At 53.1% G+C, this 22,919-nt stretch overlaps 1 protein-coding gene across 3 annotated transcripts in view; it reads right to left on the bottom strand.

The window, feature by feature from the left end:
- Nucleotides 1-3,795: 3,795 nt before the first annotated feature.
- AIP (AHR interacting HSP90 co-chaperone) overlaps nucleotides 3,796-22,919 on the bottom strand; it is a 47,597-nt gene continuing 28,473 nt past the window's right edge. Inside the window, exons 6-7 of one of the 3 annotated variants that reach the window (XM_075580637.1) lie at nucleotides 5,732-5,930; nucleotides 3,796-4,345 (exon numbers count right to left, since the gene is read on the bottom strand). In XM_075580637.1, the coding sequence (XP_075436752.1) occupies nucleotides 4,339-4,345; nucleotides 5,732-5,930 (206 nt within the window). In that variant the 3' untranslated portion in view covers nucleotides 3,796-4,338. Of the gene's footprint in view, nucleotides 4,551-5,731; nucleotides 5,931-22,919 lie in introns of all 3 variants that reach the window. The other 2 variants (XM_075580636.1, XM_075580635.1) reach the window with 2 other exon arrangements.

Here is a 22,919-nt window from a genome sequence, read left to right on the forward strand (position 1 = left end):
CATATCACCATTCAGGGATACTCCATTTTTAGGAGAGATAGGTCAAAGAGAGGAGGAGGGGTGTTATTTTATATTGCAGACACATTACAATTTACACTGTTAAATTGCCCCCCAAGCCCACCCTCTTTTGAAATTCTAGTTGGCAAAATCTGCCTCCCCTTTTCTAAGCCCGTCTTGCTTGCTGGCATCTACTGCCCCCCTAAAGCCCCTCTACAATCCCTGACTGATATCACCCAATTTCTTGCCTCCATTTCCTCTCTGAATGAGAAGAGTGAGCTGCTAGTTTTTGGGGATTTCAACTTCAATTGGCTTGACCCTAAAAACCACAAAATCCAGATACAACTCAAGTCACTTAACCTATCACAACTCATTTCCCAACCCACACGGACAAACCTGAAATCGCATAACCATTCCTTGCTAGACTGGATTCTCTCCTCAAACCCCAGCAGAATCCAATCCTCTGGCATCCTTCCTGATATTTTCAGTGACCATGCAATAGTGTACTGTGTAAGGAAAATTAAACTGCACCATTCAAGCCCTAAAGTTCTCCTCACTAGAACATTTAAAAACTTTAACCCACAAGTTTCTGGATGACCTTACCAACTGCCCATGGCACAGAATCGATTTAATTCCCGACCCTGATTCTGCGCTCGACTATTTCCAATCCGAGTTCTTAAAACTCTGCGATACCCATGCTCCACTACGCAAAATAAGGGTACGGGGGGGCCCACCTTCCATGGGTTACAACTGACCTTATTGCACTCTACCAGCTCAGGGATGCCTTGTGGAAAAGCTACAAAGTAACTGGCACTACCAAGGATCTCACTCACTACAGATGCCTGCGGGACATGTGCACAAGGCAAACAAGGCAGGCAAAAGCACAATATTACTCTGACAATCACCACCAAAATACATCAAACCCAGCTAACTTCTGGAAGGTTATCAACAATATATTCCAGCCTTCTAACCATCAACAGCCAAGTAATATCACTAAGGGGGATATTACTGTGACAAACCCCACTGACATTGCAAATGCATTCAATGATTACTTTGTGGGGTGTGCCACTAACTTATTAGCGAAACGCAGCACAAACCCCAAACATGAATCTCATCCTGGGAGTGCCCACATAGCCCCACCCCCTCCCAACACTGCCCACAATTTTCAATTTAGCCCAGTATCTGAAGAGGAGATTACACAAGCGATCCTCAAACTAAAACTAAGCAGCCAATGTGGACCTGACTTACAACAATCTAGGTTCCTACGACTTGGTGCCCCAGCCATTGCCAAAACAATTGCTTCCATAGTCAACTCTATCCTGTCTGCAGGCCATATCCCTAAGACTTGGAAAACTGCCAGAGTTGTCCCAATCTTCAAAAGTGGGGACAAAAACACAGTCTCAAACTACAGGCCAATCTCACTTCTCCCAATTCTATCCAAAGTCATGGAAAAATGTGTCCACTCCCAAATAAGCGATTTCTATAACAAGACAAATTTCCCTAGCCAATTCCAATCTGGCTTTCGTCCCAAACACTCCACCGTAACTACCCTGCTAAAAGTTTGCAATGAAATCCAGTGTGGAATGGAACGGGGACAACTCACTGGTGCAGTACAGACATACCCCGCATTAACGTACGCAATGGGACCGGAGCATGTATGTAAAGCGAAAATGTACTTAAAGTGAAGCACTACCTTTTCCCCACTTATAGATGCATGTACTGTACTGCAATCGTCCTATACGCACATAACTGATGTAAATAACGCATTAGTAACAGGCTCTATAATCTCCCCGCTTGCGCACAGCTTCGGTACAGGTAGGGAGCTGGTATTGCTGTTCAGGACGTGCTGACAGGCGCATGCGCGAACTGCCGTTTGCCTATTGAGCGATATGTACTTACCCGCGAGTGTACTTAAAGTGAGTGTCCTTAAACCGGGGTATGCCTGTAATAGTTAAGTTTATGTGGATATTTCCCATTTGGTCTGTAATAAATTTGACGTCATCAAGCGGCACCAGCCGAGTGACACAAGTCACGTCTTGAACGAGTCACCAACAGGGATAGCCGGAGTACACACCGGAGAATGTCCCGAACCAGAGTGAAGCAAAAAAAACAAATTGTAGTATAAACCTCAATGGGCGATGTTACGAAAGCGCCCTCATTCAGTCCAACGCGTTTCGTATGTAAAACACATCCAGTCCCATTCCCTGACTGAATGAGGGCGCGTTCCTAACATCGCCCATTGAGGTTTAACTACAATTTGTTTTTTTTTGCTTCACTCTGGTTCGGGACATTCTCCGGTTTGTACTCCGGCTATCCCTGTTGGTGACTCGTTCAAGACGTGACTTGTGTCACTCGGCTGGCGCCGCTGGATGACGTCACTGGCATGCGTCTCCTGACGCAGAGGAACCGGCGGAGAAGCCTCCCCCCTCGTGGCGGTGGTAACCACGCTTGTACCCTGCGGTTAAGGGTCTCGATCCAATTGAGCAGAGGACCTGTAAAGATCACCTACGGAGTTTGCGGGAGGAGAACTGACCCCGGTGACCCACGGCTGCAGAGCACAGAGTGGTAACATGTCCCTGACATGTCTTGCTAATTTTACAGTTATTTGATGTACGTGCAATACTCACCTGTTTTACTAATACAATATTATTATATTTACTACACCATGAGGTTTTTTGCGCTGTTTCTCTTTTTGTTTCTACAGGCCTCAGTTAGCATGTTAAATGTTAAAGTTTATGACAGTACAATTAGAAAAAGATTGAACAAGTATGGTTTGTTTGGACGGGTTGCCAGGAGAAAGCCTCTTCTCTCTAAAAAGAACATGGCAGCACGGCTTAGGTTTGCAAAGTTGCATCTGAACAAACCACAAGACTTCTGGAACAATGTCCTTTGGACAGACGGGACCAAAGTGGAGATGTTTGGCCATAATGCACAGCGCCACGTTTGGCGAAAACCAAACACATCATATCAGCACAAACACTTCATACCAACTGTCAAGCACGGTGGTGGAGGGGTGTTGATCTGGGCTAGTTTTGCAGCCACAGGACCTGGGAACCTTGCAGTCATTGAGTCGACCACGAATTCCTCTGTATACCAAAGTATTCTAGAGTCAAATGTGAGGCCATCTGTCCAACAGCTAAAGCTTGGCCGAAATTGGGTCATGCAACAAGACAATGATCCCAAGCACACCAGCAAATCTACATCAGAATGGCTGAAAAAGAAAAGAATCAAGGTGTTGCAATGGCCCAGTCAAAGTCCAGACCTTAACTCGATTTAAATGCTGTGGCGGGACCTTAAGAGAGCTGTGCATAAACAAATGCCCACAAACCTCAATGAACTGAAGCAACGTTGTAAAGAAGAGTGGGCCAAAATTCCTCCCCAACAATGTGAGAGACTGATAAAGTCAAACAGAAAACGATTACTCCAAATTATTGCTGCTAAAGGTGGTTCTACAAGCTATGGAAGCAGTAAGGGTGTACTTAGTTTTTCACATAGATTCTCCATTTTTGCTTTATTTTGTTAAATAAATCATGACACGGTGTAATATGTCATGTGTTGTTGTTCATCTGAGGTTGTATTTACCTAATTTAAGACCTGCTAAGGAACAGATGATTGTTATTATTCCCTGATATGTAAAACCATAGAACTCAGGGGGTGCACTTTCTTTTTCACACAACTGTTTATATTAGTGAGCTGGTAGTGTGTGTATTAGTGAGCTGGTAGTGTGTGTATTAGTGAGCTGGTAGGTAGTGTGTGTGTGTGTATGTAGGTGTGTATATTAGTGAGTGTGAGACACAGTTGGTTTCGTCTCTTTATTCCCTTACACGGAGCGGATCTTCATGCAGAGATATAAATATACAAACAATACAAAATACTGGGGCAAAAAGCTAACAATTTACTGACTGAGGGGAACCGGCGGTCTCGCAGCTTCTCAGCGTCTGTGGGACAGGAAGCAGGCGGTCTCGCAGCTTCTCAGCGTCTGTGGGACAGGAAGCAGGCGGTCTCGCAGCTTCTCAGCGTCTGTGGGACAGGAAGCAGGCGGTCTCGCAGCTTCTCAGCGTCTGTGGGACAGGAAGCAGGCGGTCTCGCAGCTTCTCAGCGTCTGTGGGACAGGAAGCAGGCGGTCTCGCAGCTTCTCAGCGTCTGTGGGACAGGAAGCAGGCGGTCTCGCAGCTTCTCAGCGTCTGTGGGACAGGAAGCAGGCGGTCTCGCAGCTTCTCAGCGTCTGTGGGACAGGAAGCAGGCGGTCTCGCAGCTTCTCAGCGTCTGTGGGACAGGAAGCAGGAGGTCTCGCAGCTTATCAGCGTCTGTGGGACAGGAAGCAGGCGGTCTCGCAGCTTCTCAGCGTCTGTGGGACAGGAAGCAGGCGGTCTCGCAGCTTATCAGCGTCTGTGTGACAGGAAGCAGGCGGTCTCGCAGCTTCTCAGCGTCTGTGTGACAGGAAGCAGGCGGTCTCGCAGCTTCTCAGCGTCTGTGGGACAGGAAGCAGGAGGTCTCGCAGCTTATCAGCGTATGTGGGACAGGAAGCAGGCGGTCTCGCAGCTTATCAGCGCCTGTGGGACAGGAAGCAGGCGGTCTCGCAGGGGACATACACTGATCTGTCTGTGATTGAGAAAATGGGCGCTGACTGTCTGTCGCTGACATGCAGCAGGCGCTGACTGTCTTTCACTGACGTGCAAGGAGCGCATATTGTCTCTCGCTAACAGGCGACGGGTGCAGACTGTCTCTCGCTGACGGGCGACGGGTGCAGACTGTCTCTCGCTGACGGGCGACGGGTGCAGACTGTCTCTCGCCGACGGGCGCAGACTGTCTCTCGCTGACGTGAAGCTTCAGGGTTAGGAACGTGACGGAGATGCTTGGCGCCCCCAAGTTGCAGGGGTAGGAAGGTGACAGAGATGCTTGGCGCCCCCAAGCTGCAGGGGTAGGAAGGTGACGGAGACGCTTGGCGCCCCCAAGCTGCAGGGTTAGGAAGGTGACGAAGACGCTTGGCGCCCCCAAGCTGCAGGGTTAGGAAGGTGACGGAGACGCTTGGCGCCCCCAAGCTGCAGGGTTAGGAAGGTGACGAAGACACTTGGCGCCCCCAAGCTGCAGGGTTAGGAAGGTGACGGAGACGCTTGGCGCCCCCAAGCTGCAGGGTTAGGAAGGTGACGAAGACGCTTGGCGCCCCCAAGCTGCAGGGTTAGGAAGGTGACGGAGACGCTTGGCGCCCCCAAGCTGCAGGGTTAGGAAGGTGACGGAGACGCTTGGCGCCCCCAAGCTGCAGGGGTAGGAAGGTGACGGAGATGCTTGGCGCCCCCAAGCTGCAGGGTTAGGAAGGTGACGGAGACGTTGGCGCCCCCAAGCTGCAGGGTTAGGAAGGTGACGGAGACGCTTGGCGCCCCCAAGCTGCAGGGGTAGGAAGGTGACGGAGATGCTTGGCGCCCCCAAGCTGCAGGGTTAGGAAGGTGACGGAGACGTTGGCGCCCCCAAGCTGCAGGGTTAGGAAGGTGACGGAGACGCGTGACGGAGAAACAACCCTTGAGCGCAGAGACCGCACAAAGTGACATGTCAGCCGGGCTCTTCCACTAAAACCACCATCTGGAGTAGGGTTGTTACCACTCAAGATGGCGTCCCAAGACGCCACAACAGTCAGTCACGTGTCCAAAGAAGAAAAATACGTTTCCCCGTGGAATAGAGTGATGACCTATATGGATACAATAAACATGTCTCCGGCGGGAGCCGCGCCGGCGCTCACTGGAAGATGGCGCGGAATCGCTCCTTGTCTTCACGATCCTTCTCATGGAGACGCTCCTCCAGGCGCTTCAACTCCTTCGCAACGAGAGGCGCCAGGGAAGGGTCAAGAGAAACAGCACGGGCGAAATCCTGCTCCGCCTCCAGCGCGTTCCACACCGCAGCGTGAGCACGGCCGCGCTTAAACAGCGCCTTTACATTATCTGTGGGTGGGGGAGAGAGAAGGCAGAGTGAGAGGGGGAGAGGGCGCGCAGGGTCAGGGAGGGAGAGGGAGCGCAGGGTCCGGGAGGGAGAGGGAGCGCAGGGAGGGAGAGGGGGCGCAGGGTCCGGGAGGGAGAGGGAGCGCAGGGTCCGGGAGGGAGAGGGAGCGCAGGGAGGGAGAGGGGGCGCAGGGTCAGGGAGGGAGAGTGCGCGCAGGGTCAGGGAGGGAGAGGGAGCGCAGGGTCCGGGAGGGAGAGGGCGCGCAGGGTCAGGGAGGGAGAGGGCGCGCAGGGTCCGGGAGGGAGAGGGCGCGCAGGGTCCGGGAGGGAGAGGGAGCGCAGGGTCCGGGAGGGAGAGAGAAGGCAGAGTGAGAGGGGGAGAGGGCGCGCAGGGTCCGGGAGGGAGAGAGAAGGCAGAGTGAGAGGGGGAGAGGGCGCGCAGGGTCAGGGAGGGAGAGGGCGCGCAGGGTCAGGGAGGGAGAGGGAGCGCAGGGTCCGGGAGGGAGAGGGAGCGCAGGGTCCGGGAGGGAGAGGGAGCGCAGGGTCCGGGAGGGAGAGGGCGCGCAGGGTCGGGGAGGGAGAGGGCGCGCAGGGTCGGGGAGGGAGAGGGCGCGCAGGGTCAGGGAGGGAGAGGGCGCGCAGGGTCAGGGAGGGAGAGGGTGCGCAGGGTCGGGGAGGGAGAGAGAAGGCAGAGTGAGAGGGGGAGAGGGAGCGCAGGGTCAGGGAGGGAGAGGGCGCGCAGGGTCGGGGAGGGAGAGAGAAGGCAGAGTGAGAGGGGGAGAGGGCGCGCAGGGTCCGGGAGGGAGAGGGCGCGCAGGGTCAGGGAGGGAGAGGGAGCGCAGGGTCAGGGAGGGAGAGGGAGCGCAGGGTCAGGGAGGGAGAGGGAGCGCAGGGTCAGGGAGGGAGAGGGCGCGCAGGGTCAGGGAGGGAGAGGGCGCGCAGGGTCAGGGAGGGAGAGGGCGCGCGGGGTCAGGGAGGGAGAGGGAGCGCAGGGTCGGGGAGGGAGAGGGAGCGCAGGGTCGGGGAGGGAGAGGGCGCGCGGGGTCAGGGAGGGAGAGGGCGCGCAGGGTCCGGGAGGGAGAGGGCGCGCAGGGTCGGGGAGGGAGAGGGCGCGCAGGGTCAGGGAGGGAGAGGGCGCGCAGGGCCAGGGAGGGAGAGGGAGCGCAGGGTCAGGGAGGGAGAGGGAGCGCAGGGTCAGGGAGGGAGAGGGCGCGCAGGGTCAGGGAGGGAGAGGGGGCGTGCAGGGTCAGGGAGGGAGAGGGCGCGCAGGGTCCGGGAGGGAGAGGGCGCGCAGGGTCGGGGAGGGAGAGGGCGCGCAGGGTCGGGGAGGGAGAGGGCGCGCAGGGTCAGGGAGGGAGAGGGCGCGCAGGGTCAGGGAGGGAGAGGGCGCGCAGGGTCAGGGAGGGAGAGGGCGCGCAGGGTCCGGGAGGGAGAGGGCGCGCAGGGTCCGGGAGGGAGAGGGCGCGCAGGGTCGGGGAGGGAGAGGGCGCGCAGGGTCAGGGAGGGAGAGGGCGCGCAGGGTCAGGGAGGGAGAGGGTGCGCAGGGTCGGGGAGGGAGAGAGAAGGCAGAGTGAGAGGGGGAGAGGGAGCGCAGGGTCAGGGAGGGAGAGGGCGCGCAGGGTCGGGGAGGGAGAGAGAAGGCAGAGTGAGAGGGGGAGAGGGCGCGCAGGGTCCGGGAGGGAGAGGGCGCGCAGGGTCAGGGAGGGAGAGGGAGCGCAGGGTCAGGGAGGGAGAGGGAGCGCAGGGTCAGGGAGGGAGAGGGAGCGCAGGGTCAGGGAGGGAGAGGGAGCGCAGGGTCAGGGAGGGAGAGGGCGCGCAGGGTCAGGGAGGGAGAGGGCGCGCAGGGTCAGGGAGGGAGAGGGCGCGCGGGGTCAGGGAGGGAGAGGGAGCGCAGGGTCGGGGAGGGAGAGGGAGCGCAGGGTCGGGGAGGGAGAGGGCGCGCGGGGTCAGGGAGGGAGAGGGCGCGCAGGGTCCGGGAGGGAGAGGGCGCGCAGGGTCGGGGAGGGAGAGGGCGCGCAGGGTCAGGGAGGGAGAGGGCGCGCAGGGCCAGGGAGGGAGAGGGAGCGCAGGGTCAGGGAGGGAGAGGGAGCGCAGGGTCAGGGAGGGAGAGGGCGCGCAGGGTCAGGGAGGGAGAGGGGGCGTGCAGGGTCAGGGAGGGAGAGGGCGCGCAGGGTCCGGGAGGGAGAGGGCGCGCAGGGTCGGGGAGGGAGAGGGCGCGCAGGGTCGGGGAGGGAGAGGGCGCGCAGGGTCAGGGAGGGAGAGGGCGCGCAGGGTCAGGGAGGGAGAGGGCGCGCAGGGTCGGGGAGGGAGAGGGCGCGCAGGGTCGGGGAGGGAGAGGGCGCGCAGGGTCAGGGAGGGAGAGGGCGCGCAGGGTCGGGGAGGGAGAGGGCGCGCAGGGTCGGGGAGGGAGAGGGCGCGCAGGGTCGGGGAGGGAGAGGGCGCGCAGGGTCAGGGAGGGAGAGGGAGCGCAGGGTCAGGGAGGGAGAGGGCGTGCAGGGTCAGGGAGGGAGAGGGCGCGCAGGGTCAGGGAGGGAGAGGGCGCGCAGGGTCAGGGAGGGAGAGGGCGCGCAGGGTCAGGGAGGGAGAGGGCGCGCAGGGTCGGGGAGGGAGAGGGCGCGCAAGTTCAGGGAGGGAGAGGGCGCGCAGGGTCAGGGAGGGAGAGGGAGCGCAGGGTCAGGGAGGGAGAGGGAGCGCAGGGAGGGAGAGGGAGCGCAGGGTCAGAGAGGGAGAGGGAGCGCAGGGAGGGAGAGGGAGCGCAGGGTCAGGGAGGGAGAGGGAGCGCAGGGAGGGAGAGGGAGCGCAGGGTCAGAGAGGGAGAGGGAGCGCAGGGAGGGAGAGGGAGCGCAGGGTCAGGGAGGGAGAGGGGGCGCAGGGTCAGGGAGGGGGCGTGCAGGGTCAGGGAGGGAGAGGGAGCGCAGGGTCAGGGAGGGAGTGGGGGCGCAGGGTCAGGGAGGGAGTGGGGGCGCAGGGTCAGGGAGGGAGAGGGCGCGCAGGGTCAGGGAGGGAGAGGGCGCGCAGGGTCAGAGAGGGAGAGGGCGCGCAGGGTCAGGGAGGGAGAGGGAGCGCAGGGTCAGGGAGGGAGAGGGAGCGCAGGGTCAGGGAGGGAGAGGGAGCGCAGGGTCAGGGAGGGAGAGGGCGCGCAGGGTCAGGGAGGGAGAGGGCGCGCAGGGTCAGGGAGGGAGAGGGCGCGCGGGGTCAGGGAGGGAGAGGGAGCGCAGGGTCGGGGAGGGAGAGGGAGCGCAGGGTCGGGGAGGGAGAGGGCGCGCGGGGTCAGGGAGGGAGAGGGCGCGCAGGGTCCGGGAGGGAGAGGGCGCGCAGGGTCGGGGAGGGAGAGGGCGCGCAGGGTCAGGGAGGGAGAGGGCGCGCAGGGCCAGGGAGGGAGAGGGAGCGCAGGGTCAGGGAGGGAGAGGGAGCGCAGGGTCAGGGAGGGAGAGGGCGCGCAGGGTCAGGGAGGGAGAGGGGGCGTGCAGGGTCAGGGAGGGAGAGGGCGCGCAGGGTCCGGGAGGGAGAGGGCGCGCAGGGTCGGGGAGGGAGAGGGCGCGCAGGGTCGGGGAGGGAGAGGGCGCGCAGGGTCAGGGAGGGAGAGGGCGCGCAGGGTCAGGGAGGGAGAGGGCGCGCAGGGTCGGGGAGGGAGAGGGCGCGCAGGGTCGGGGAGGGAGAGGGCGCGCAGGGTCAGGGAGGGAGAGGGCGCGCAGGGTCGGGGAGGGAGAGGGCGCGCAGGGTCGGGGAGGGAGAGGGCGCGCAGGGTCGGGGAGGGAGAGGGCGCGCAGGGTCAGGGAGGGAGAGGGAGCGCAGGGTCAGGGAGGGAGAGGGCGTGCAGGGTCAGGGAGGGAGAGGGCGCGCAGGGTCAGGGAGGGAGAGGGCGCGCAGGGTCAGGGAGGGAGAGGGCGCGCAGGGTCGGGGAGGGAGAGGGCGCGCAAGTTCAGGGAGGGAGAGGGCGCGCAGGGTCAGGGAGGGAGAGGGAGCGCAGGGTCAGGGAGGGAGAGGGAGCGCAGGGAGGGAGAGGGAGCGCAGGGTCAGAGAGGGAGAGGGAGCGCAGGGAGGGAGAGGGAGCGCAGGGTCAGGGAGGGAGAGGGAGCGCAGGGAGGGAGAGGGAGCGCAGGGTCAGAGAGGGAGAGGGAGCGCAGGGAGGGAGAGGGAGCGCAGGGTCAGGGAGGGAGAGGGGGCGCAGGGTCAGGGAGGGGGCGTGCAGGGTCAGGGAGGGAGAGGGAGCGCAGGGTCAGGGAGGGAGTGGGGGCGCAGGGTCAGGGAGGGAGTGGGGGCGCAGGGTCAGGGAGGGAGAGGGCGCGCAGGGTCAGGGAGGGAGAGGGCGCGCAGGGTCAGAGAGGGAGAGGGCGCGCAGGGTCAGGGAGGAAGAGGGGGCGCAGGGTCAGGGAGGGGGAGGGGGCGTGCAGGGTCAGGGAGGGAGAGGGGGCGCAGGGTCAGGGAGGGAGAGGGAGCGCAGGGTCGGGGAGGGAGAGGGAGCGCGGGGTCAGGGAGGGAGAGGGAGCGCAGGGTCAGGGAGGGAGAGGGAGCGTAGGGTCAGGGAGGGAGAGGGAGCGCAGGGTCAGGGAGGGAGAGGGAGCGCAGGGTCGGGGAGGGAGAGGGCGCGCAGGGTCGGGGAGGGAGAGGGCGCGCAGGGTCGGGGACGGAGAGGGAGCGCAGGGTCGGGGAGGGAGAGGGCGCGCAGGGAGGAAGAGGGAGCGCAGGGAGGGAGAGGGAGCGCAGGGAGGGAGAGGGAGCGCAGGGTCGGGGAGGGAGAGGGAGCGCAGGGAGGGAGAGGGAGCGCAGGGAGGGAGAGGGAGCGCAGGGAGGGAGAGGGAGCGCGCAGGGTCAGGGAGGGAGAGGGAGCGCGGGGTCGGGGAGGGAGAGGGCGCGCAGGGTCAGGGAGGGAGAGGGCGCGCAGGGGGCAGGGAGGGAGAGGGAGCGCAGGGTCCGGGAGGGAGAGGGAGCGCAGGGTCCGGGAGGGAGAGAGAAGGCAGAGTGAGAGGGGGAGAGGGCGCGCAGGGTCAGGGAGGGAGAGGGCGCGCAGGGTCAGGGAGGGAGAGGGGGCGCAGGGTCAGGGAGGGAGAGGGAGCGCAGTGTCAGGGAGGGAGAGGGCGCGCAGGGTCAGGGAGGGAGAGGGAGCGCAGGGTCAGGTAGGGAGAGGGCGCGCAGGGTCAGGGAGGGAGAGGGAGTGCAGGGTCAGGGAGGGAGAGGGCGGTCAGGGAGGGAGAGGGCGCGCAGGGTCGGGGAGGGAGAGAGAAGGCAGAGTGAGAGGGGGAGAGGGCGCGCAGGGTCAGGGAGGGAGAGGGAGCGCAGGGTCAGGGAGGGAGAGGGAGCGCAGGGTCAGGGAGGGAGAGGGAGCGCAGGGTCAGGGAGGGAGAGGGAGCGCAGGGTCAGGGAGGGAGAGGGGGCGCAGGGTCAGGGAGGGAGAGGGAGCGCAGGGTCAGGGAGGGAGAGGGAGAGCAGGGTCAGGGAGGGAGAGGGAGAGCAGGGTCAGGGAGGGAGCGCAGGGTCAGGGAGTGAGAGGGAGCGCAGGGTCAGGGAGGGAGAGGGGGCGCAGGGTCAGGGAGGGAGAGGGAGCGCAGGGAGGGAGAGGGAGCGCAGGGAGGGAGAGGGAGCGTAGGGTCGGGGAGGGAGCGCAGGGTCAGGGAGGGAGAGGGGGCGCAGGGTCAGGGAGGGAGAGGGAGCGCAGGGTCAGGGAGGGAGAGGGAGCGCAGGGTCAGGGAGGGAGAGGGAGCGCAGGGAGGGAGCGCAGGGTCAGGGAGGGAGAGGGAGCGCAGGGAGGGAGCGCAGGGTCAGGGAGGGAGAGGGAGCGCAGGGTCCGGGAGGGAGAGGGAGCGCAGGGTCCGGGAGGGAGAGGGAGCGCAGGGTCAGGGAGGGAGAGGGAGCGCAGGGTCAGGGAGGGAGAGGGAGCGCAGGGTCAGGGAGGGAGAGGGCGCGCAGGGTCAGGGAGGAGTATGGACGAGCAGTGAGATATATATACAGTATATAGGGTCCTCACCCTGGTACTTGTTCAGTATGGACGAGCAGTGAGATATATATACAGTATATAGGGTCCTCACCCTGGTACGTGTTCAGTATGGACGAGCAGTGAGATATATATATATATATATATATATATATATATATATATATATATATATATATATATATACGGTCCTCACCCTGGTACTTGTTCAGTATGGACGAGCAGTGAGATATATATACGGTCCTCACCCTGGTACTTGTTCAGTATGGACGAGCAGTGAGATATATATACAGTATATAGGGTCCTCACCCTGGTACTTGTTCAGTATGGACGAGCAGTGAGAGATATATACAGTATATAGGGTCCTCACCCTGGTACTTGTTCAGTATGGACGAGCAGTGAGAGATATATACAGTATATAGGGTCCTCACCCTGGTACTTGTTCAGTATGGACAAGCAGTGAGAGATATATACAGTATATAGGGTCCTCACCCTGGTACTTGTTCAGTATGGACGAGCAGTGAGATATATATATACAGTATATAGGGTCCTCACCCTGGTACTTGTTCAGTATGGACGAGCAGTGATGTATATATATATATATATACGGTCCTCACCCTGGTACTTGTTCAGTATGGACGAGCAGTGAGATATATATATACAGTATATAGGGTCCTCACCCTGGTACTTGTTCAGTATGGACGAGCAGTGAGAGATATATACAGTATAGGGTCCTCACCCTGGTACTTGTTCAGTATGGACGAGCAGTGAGAGATATATACAGTATAGGGTCCTCACTCTGGTAATTGTTCAGTATGGACGAGCAGTGAGAGATATATACAGTATATAGGGTCCTCACCCTGGTACTTGTTCAGTATGGACGAGCAGTGAGATATATATATACAGTATATAGGGTCCTCACCCTGGTACTTGTTCAGTATGGACGAGCAGTGAGAGATATATACAGTATATAGGGTCCTCACCCTGGTACTTGTTCAGTATGGACGAGCAGTGAGATATATATACAGTATATAGGGTCCTCACCCTGGTACTTGTTCAGTATGGACGAGCAGTGAGAGATATATACAGTATATAGGGTCCTCACCCTGGTACTTGTTCAGTATGGACGAGCAGTGAGAGATATATACAGTATATAGGGTCCTCACCCTGGTACTTGTTCAGTATGGACGAGCAGTGAGATATATATACAGTATATAGGGTCCTCACCCTGGTACTTGTTCAGTATGGACGAGCAGTGAGATATATACAGTATATAGGGTCCTCACCCTGGTACTTGTTCAGTATGGACGAGCAGTGAGAGATATATACAGTATATAGGGTCCTCACCCTGGTACTTGTTCAGTATGGACGAGCAGTGAGATATATATATACAGTATATAGGGTCCTCACCCTGGTACTTGTTCAGTATGGACGAGCAGTGAGATATATATACAGTATATAGGGTCCTCACCCTGGTACTTGTTCAGTATGGACGAGCAGTGAGATATATATATATACAGTATATAGGGTCCTCACCCTGGTACTTGTTCAGTATGGACGAGCAGTGAGAGATATATACAGTATAGGGTCTTCACCCTGGTACTTGTTCAGTATGGACGAGCAGTGAGAGATATATACAGTATATAGGGTCCTCACCCTGGTACTTGTTCAGTATGGACGAGCAGTGAGAGATATATACAGTATATAGGGTCCTCACCCTGGTACTTGTTCAGTATGGACGAGCAGTGAGAGATATATACAGTATATAGGGTCCTCACCCTGGTACTTGTTCAGTATGGACGAGCAGTGAGAGATATATACAGTATATAGGGTCCTCACCCTGGTACTTGTTCAGTATGGACGAGCAGTGAGAGATATATACAGTATATAGGGTCCTCACCCTGGTACTTGTTCAGTATGGACGAGCAGTGAGAGATATATACAGTATATAGGGTCCTCACCCTGGTACTTGTTCAGTATGGACGAGCAGTGAGAGATATATACAGTATATAGGGTCCTCACCCTGGTACTTGTTCAGTATGGACGAGCAGTGAGAGATATATACAGTATATAGGGTCCTCACCCTGGTACTTGTTCAGTATGGACGAGCAGTGAGAGATATATACAGTATATAGGGTCCTCACCCTGGTACTTGTTCAGTATGGACGAGCAGTGAGAGATATATACAGTATATAGGGTCCTCACCCTGGTACTTGTTCAGTATGGACGAGCAGTGAGAGATATATACAGTATATAGGGTCCTCACCCTGGTACTTGTTCAGTATGGACGAGCAGTGAGAGATATATACAGTATATAGGGTCCTCACCCTGGTACTTGTTCAGTATGGACGAGCAGTGAGAGATATATACAGTATATAGGGTCCTCACCCTGGTACTTGTTCAGTATGGACGAGCAGTGAGATATATATACAGTATAGGGTCCTCACCCTGGTACTTGTTCAGTATGGACGAGCAGTGAGATATATATACAGTATAGGGTCCTCACCCTGGTACTTGTTCAGTATGGACGAGCAGTGAGATATATATATACAGTATATAGGGTCCTCACCCTGGTACTTGTTCAGTATGGACGAGCAGTGAGAGATATATACAGTATATAGGGTCCTCACCCTGGTACTTGTTCAGTATGGACGAGCAGTGAGAGATATATACAGTATATAGGGTCCTCACCCTGGTACTTGTTCAGTATGGACGAGCAGTGAGAGATATATACAGTATATAGGGTCCTCACCCTGGTACTTGTTCAGTATGGACGAGCAGTGAGAGATATATACAGTATATAGGGTCCTCACCCTGGTACTTGTTCAGTATGGACGAGCAGTGAGAGATATATACAGTATATAGGGTCCTCACCCTGGTACTTGTTCAGTATGGACGAGCAGTGAGAGATATATACAGTATATAGGGTCCTCACCCTGGTACTTGTTCAGTATGGACGAGCAGTGAGAGATATATACAGTATATAGGGTCCTCACCCTGGTACTTGTTCAGTATGGACGAGCAGTGAGAGATATATACAGTATATAGGGTCCTCACCCTGGTACTTGTTCAGTATGGACGAGCAGTGAGAGATATATACAGTATATAGGGTCCTCACCCTGGTACTTGTTCAGTATGGACGAGCAGTGAGAGATATATACAGTATATAGGGTCCTCACCCTGGTACTTGTTCAGTATGGACGAGCAGTGAGAGATATATACAGTATATAGGGTCCTCACCCTGGTACTTGTTCAGTATGGACGAGCAGTGAGAGATATATATAGGGTTCTCACCCTGGTACTTGTTCAGTATGGACGAGCAGTGAGATATATATATATAGGGTCCTCACCCTGGTACTTGTTCAGTATGGACGAGCAGTGAGATATATATATAGGGTCCTCACCCTGGTACTTGTTCAGTATGGACGAGCAGTGAGATATATATATACAGTATATAGGGTCCTCACCCTGGTACTTGTTCAGTATGGACGAGCAGTGAGATATATATATATATATATATACAGTATATAGGGTCCTCACCCTGGTACTTGTTCAGTATGGACGAGCAGTGAGAGATATATACAGTATATAGGGTCCTCACCCTGGTACTTGTTCAGTATGGACGAGCAGTGAGAGATATATACAGTATATAGGGTCCTCACCCTGGTACTTGTTCAGTATGGACGAGCAGTGAGAGATATATACAGTATATAGGGTCCTCACCCTGGTACTTGTTCAGTATGGACGAGCAGTGAGAGATATATACAGTATATAGGGTCCTCACCCTGGTACTTGTTCAGTATGGACGAGCAGTGAGAGATATATACAGTATATAGGGTCCTCACCCTGGTACTTGTTCAGTATGGACGAGCAGTGAGAGATATATACAGTATATAGGGTCCTCACCCTGGTACTTGTTCAGTATGGACGAGCAGTGAGAGATACATACAGTATATAGGGTCCTCACCCTGGTACTTGTTCAGTATGGACGAGCAGTGAGAGATATATACAGTATATAGGGTCCTCACCCTGGTACTTGTTCAGTATGGACGAGCAGTGAGAGATATATACAGTATATAGGGTCCTCACCCTGGTACTTGTTCAGTATGGACGAGCAGTGAGATATATATACAGTATATAGGGTCCTCACCCTGGTACTTGTTCAGTATGGACGAGCAGTGAGAGATATATACAGTATATAGGGTCCTCACCCTGGTACTTGTTCAGTATGGACGAGCAGTGAGAGATATATACAGTATATAGGGTCCTCACCCTGGTACTTGTTCAGTATGGACGAGCAGTGAGAGATATATACAGTATATAGGGTCCTCACCCTGGTACTTGTTCAGTATGGACGAGCAGTGAGAGATATATATAGGGTCCTCACCCTGGTACTTGTTCAGTATGGACGAGCAGTGAGATATATATATAGGGTCCTCACCCTGGTACTTGTTCAGTATGGACGAGCAGTGAGATATATATACAGTATATAGGGTCCTCACCCTGGTACTTGTTCAGTATGGACGAGCAGTGAGATATATATATACAGTATATAGGGTCCTCACCCTGGTACTTGTTCAGTATGGACGAGCAGTGATATATATATATATATATATATATATATATATATATATATATATATATATATATATATATACAGTATATAGGGTCCTCACCCTGGTACTTGTTCAGTATGGACGAGCAGTGAGATATATATACAGTATATAGGGTCCTCACCCTGGTACTTGTTCAGTATGGACGAGCAGTGAGAGATATATACAGTATATAGGGTCCTCACCCTGGTACTTGTTCAGTATGGACGAGCAGTGAGAGATATATACAGTATATAGGGTCCTCACCCTGGTACTTGTTCAGTATGGACGAGCAGTGAGAGATATATACAGTATATAGGGTCCTCACCCTGGTACTTGTTCAGTATGGACGAGCAGTGAGAGATATATACAGTATATAGGGTCCTCACCCTGGTACTTGTTCAGTATGGACGAGCAGTGAGAGATATATACAGTATATAGGGTCCTCACCCTGGTACTTGTTCAGTATGGACGAGCAGTGAGAGATATATACAGTATATAGGGTCCTCACCCTGGTACTTGTTCAGTATGGACGAGCAGTGAGAGATATATACAGTATATAGGGTCCTCACCCTGGTACTTGTTCAGTATGGACGAGCAGTGAGAGATATATACAGTATATAGGGTCCTCACCCTGGTACTTGTTCAGTATGGACGAGCAGTGAGAGATATATACAGTATATAGGGTCCTCACCCTGGTACTTGTTCAGTATGGACGAGCAGTGAGAGATATATACAGTATATAGGGTCCTCACCCTGGTACTTGTTCAGTATGGACGAGCAGTGAGATATATATATACAGTATATAGGGTCCTCACCCTGGTACTTGTTCAGTATGGACGAGCAGTGATGTATATATATATATATATACGGTCCTCACCCTGGTACTTGTTCAGTATGGACGAGCAGTGAGATATATATATACAGTATATAGGGTCCTCACCCTGGTACTTGTTCAGTATGGACGAGCAGTGAGAGATATATACAGTATAGGGTCCTCACCCTGGTACTTGTTCAGTATGGACGAGCAGTGAGAGATATATACAGTATAGGGTCCTCACTCTGGTAATTGTTCAGTATGGACGAGCAGTGAGAGATATATACAGTATATAGGGTCCTCACCCTGGTACTTGTTCAGTATGGACGAGCAGTGAGATATATATACAGTATATAGGGTCCTCACCCTGGTACTTGTTCAGTATGGACGAGCAGTGAGAGATATATACAGTATATAGGGTCCTCACCCTGGTACTTGTTCAGTATGGACGAGCAGTGAGATATATATACAGTATATAGGGTCCTCACCCTGGTACTTGTTCAGTATGGACGAGCAGTGAGAGATATATACAGTATATAGGGTCCTCACCCTGGTACTTGTTCAGTATGGACGAGCAGTGAGAGATATATACAGTATATAGGGTCCTCACCCTGGTACTTGTTCAGTATGGACGAGCAGTGAGATATATATACAGTATATAGGGTCCTCACCCTGGTACTTGTTCAGTATGGACGAGCAGTGAGAGATATATACAGTATATAGGGTCCTCACCCTGGTACTTGTTCAGTATGGACGAGCAGTGAGAGATATATACAGTATATAGGGTCCTCACCCTGGTACTTGTTCAGTATGGACGAGCAGTGAGATATATATATACAGTATATAGGGTCCTCACCCTGGTACTTGTTCAGTATGGACGAGCAGTGAGATATATATACAGTATATAGGGTCCTCACCCTGGTACTTGTTCAGTATGGACGAGCAGTGAGGATATATATATACAGTATATAGGGTCCTCACCCTGGTACTTGTTCAGTATGGACGAGCAGTGAGAGATATATACAGTATAGGGTCTCACCCTGGTACTTGTTCAGTATGGACGAGCAGTGAGAGATATATACAGTATATAGGGTCCTCACCCTGGTACTTGTTCAGTATGGACGAGCAGTGAGAGATATATACAGTATATAGGGTCCCTCACCCTGGTACTTGTTTCAGTATGGACGAGCAGTGAGAGATATATACAGTATATAGGGTCCTCACCCTGGTACTTGTTCAGTATGGACCGAGCAGTGAGAGATATATACAGTATATAGGGTCCCTCACCCTGGTACTTGTTCAGTATGGACGAGCAGTGAGAGATATATACAGTATATAGGGGTCCTCACCCTGGTACTTGTTTCAGTATGGACGAGCAGTGAGAGATATATACAGTATATAGGGGTCCTCACCCTGGTACTTGTTCAGTATGGACGAGCAGTGAGAGATATATACAGTATATAGGGTCCTCACCCTGGTACTTGTTCAGTATGGACGAGCAGTGAGAGATATATACAGTATATAGGGTCCTCACCCTGGTACTTGTTTCAGTATGGACGAGCAGTGAGAGATATATACAGTATATAGGGGTCCTCACCCTGGTACTTGTTCAGTATGGACGAGCAGTGAGAGATATATACAGTATATAGGGTCCTCAACCCTGGTACTTGTTTCAGTATGGACGAGCAGTGAGAGATATATACAGTATATAGGGTCCTCACCCCTGGTACTTGTTCAGTATGGACGAGCAGTGAGAGATATATACAGTAATATAGGGTCCTCACCCCTGGTACTTGTTCAGTATGGACGAGCAGTGAGAGATATATACAGTATATAGGGTCCTCACCCTGGTACTTGTTCAGTATGGACGAGCAGTGAGATATATATACAGTATAGGGTCCTCACCCTGGTACTTGTTCAGTATGGACGAGCAGTGAGATATATATACAGTATAGGGTCCCTCACCCTGGTACTTGTTCAGTATGGACGAGCAGTGAGATATATATATACAGTATATAGGGGTCCTCACCCTGGTACTTGTTTCAGTATGGACGAGCAGTGAGAGATATATACAGTATATAGGGTCCTCACCCTGGTACTTGTTCAGTATGGACGAGCAGTGAGAGATATATACAGTATATAGGGTCCCTCACCCTGGTACTTGTTCCAGTATGGACGAGCAGTGAGAGATATATACAGTATATAGGGTCCCTCACCCTGGTACTTGTTCAGTATGGACGAGCAGTGAGAGATATATACAGTATATAGGGTCCTCACCCTGGTACTTGTTTCAGTATGGACGAGCAGTGAGAGATATATACAGTAATATAGGGTCCTCACCCTGGTACTTGTTCAGTATGGACGAGCAGTGAGAGATATATACAGTATATAGGGTCCCTCACCCCTGGTACTTGTTCAGTATGGACGAGCCAGTGAGAGATATATATACAGTATATAGGGTCCTCCACCCTGGTACTTGTTCAGTATGGACGAGCAGTGAGGAGATATATACAGTATATAGGGGTCCTCACCCTGGTACTTGTTCAGTATGGACGAGCAGTGAGAGATATATACAGTATATAGGGTCCTCACCCTGGTACTTGTTTCAGTATGGACGAGCAGTGAGAGATATATACAGTATATAGGGGTCCCTCACCCTGGTACTTGTTCAGTATGGACGAGCAGTGAGAGATATATACAGTATATAGGGTCCTCACCCTGGTACTTGTTTCAGTATGGACGAGCAGTGAGAGATATAATATAGGGTTCTCACCCTGGTACTTGTTCAGTATGGACGAGCAGTGAGATATATATATATAGGGTCCCCTCACCCTGGTACTTGTTCAGTATGGACGAGCAGTGAGATATATATATATAGGGGTCCTCACCCTGGTACTTGTTCAGTATGGACGAGCAGTGAGATATATATACAGTATATAGGGTCCTCACCCTGGTACTTGTTCAGTAATGGACGAGCAGTGAGATATATATATATATATATATACAGTATATAGGGTCCTCACCCTGGTACTTGTTCAGTATGGACGAGCAGTGAGAGATATATACAGTATATAGGGTCCTCACCCTGGTACTTGTTCAGTATGGACGAGCAGTGAGAGATATATACAGTATATAGGGTCCCTCACCCTGGTACTTGTTCAGTATGGACGAGCAGTGAGAGATATATACAGTATATAGGGTCCTCACCCTGGTACTTGTTTCAGTATGGACGAGCAGTGAGAGATATATACAGTATATAGGGTCCTCACCCTGGTACTTGTTCAGTATGGGACGAGCAGTGAGAGATATATACAGTATATAGGGGTCCTCACCCTGGTACTTGTTCAGTATGGACGAGCAGTGAGAGATATATACAGTATATAGGGTCCTCACCCTGGTACTTGTTCAGTATGGACGAGCAGTTGAGAGATACATACAGTATATAGGGGTCCTCACCCTGGTACTTGTTCAGTATGGACGAGCAGTGAGAGATAATATACAGTATATAGGGTCCTCACCCTGGTACTTGTTTCAGTATGGACGAGCAGTGAGAGATATATACAGTATAATAGGGGTCCTCACCCCTGGTACTTGTTCAGTATGGACGAGCAGTGAGATATATTATACAGTATATAGGGTCCCTCACCCTGGTACTTGTTCAGTATGGACGAGCAGTGAGAGATATATACAGTATATAGGGTCCCTCACCCTGGTACTTGTTCAGTATGGACGAGCAGTGAGAGATATATACAGTATATAGGGGTCCTCACCCTGGTACTTGTTCAGTATGGACGAGCAGTGAGAGATATATACAGTATATAGGGTCCTCACCCTGGTACTTTGTTCAGTATGGACGAGCAGTGAGAGATATATATAGGGGTCCTCACCCCTGGTACTTGTTCAGTATGGACGAGCAGTGAGATATATATATAGGGTCCTCACCCTGGTACTTGTTCAGTATGGACGAGCAGTGAGATATATATATACAGTATATAGGGTCCTCACCCTGGTACTTGTTCAGTATGGACGAGCAGTGAGATATATATATACAGTATATAGGGTCCTCACCCTGGTACTTGTTCAGTATGGACGAGCAGTGAGAATATATATATACAGTATATAGGGTCCTCACCCTGGTACTTGTTCAGTATGGACGAGCAGTGATATATATATATATATATATATATATATATATATATATATATATATATATATATATCATCATATATATATATATACAGTATATAGGGTCCTCACCCCTGGTACTTGTTCAGTATGGGACGAGCAGTGAGAGATATATACAGTATATAGGGTCCTCACCCTGGTACTTGTTCAGTATGGACGAGCAGTGAGAGATATATACAGTATATAGGGTCCTCACCCTGGTACTTGTTCAGTATGGGACGAGCAGTGAGAGATATATACAGTATATAGGGTCCTCACCCTGGTACTTGTTCAGTATGGGACGAGCAGTGAGAGATATATACAGTATATAGGGTCCTCACCCTGGTTACTTGTTCAGTATGGACGAGCAGTGAGAGATATATTACAGTATATAGGGTCCTCACCCTGGTACTTGTTCAGTATGGGACGAGCAGTGAGAGATATATACAGTATATAGGGTCCTCACCCTGGTACTTGTTCAGTATGGACGAGCAGTGAGAGATATATACAGTATATAGGGTCCTCACCCTGGTACTTGTTCAGTATGGACGAGCAGTGAGAGATATATACAGTAATATAGGGTCCTCACCCTGGTACTTGTTCAGTATGGACGAGCAGTGAGAGATAATATACAGTATATAGGGGTCCTCACCCTGGTACTTGTTCAGTATGGACGAGCAGTGAGAGATATATACAGTATATAGGGTCCTCACCCTGGTACTTGTTCAGTTATGGGACGAGCAGTGAGAGATATATACAGTATAATAGGGGTCCTCACCCTGGTACTTGTTTCAGTATGGACGAGCAGTGAGAGATATATACAGTATATAGGGTCCTCACCCTGGTACTTGTTCAGTATGGACGAGCAGTGAGAGAATATATACAGTATATAGGGTCCCTCACCCTGGTACTTTGTTCAGTATGGACGAGCAGTGAGAGATATATACAGTATATAGGGTCCTCACCCTGGTACTTGTTCAGTATGGACGAGCAGTGAGAGATATATACAGTATATAGGGTTCCTCACCCTGGTACTTGTTCAGTATGGACGAGCAGTGAGAGATATATATACAGTATATAGGGTCCTCACCCTGGTACTTGTTCAGTATGGACGAGCAGTGAGAGATATATTACAGTATATAGGGTCCTCACCCTGGTACTTGTTCAGTATGGACGAGCAGTGAGAGATATATACAGTATATAGGGTCCTCACCCTGGTACTTGTTCAGTATGGACGAGCAGTGAGAGATATATACAGTATATAGGGTCCTCACCCTGGTACTTGTTCAGTATGGGACGAGCAGTGAGAGATATATACAGTATATAGGGTTCCCTCACCCTGGTACTTGTTTCAGTATGGACGAGCAGTGAGAGATATATACAGTATATAGGGTCCTCACCCTGGGTACTTGTTCAGTATGGACGAGCAGTGAGAAGATATATACAGTATATAGGGGTCCTCACCCTGGTACTTGTTTCAGTATGGA

The sequence above is a fragment of the Ascaphus truei genome, assembly GCF_040206685.1.
Source record: "Ascaphus truei isolate aAscTru1 chromosome 8 unlocalized genomic scaffold, aAscTru1.hap1 SUPER_8_unloc_1, whole genome shotgun sequence".
Taxonomy (NCBI): Eukaryota; Metazoa; Chordata; class Amphibia; order Anura; family Ascaphidae; genus Ascaphus; species Ascaphus truei.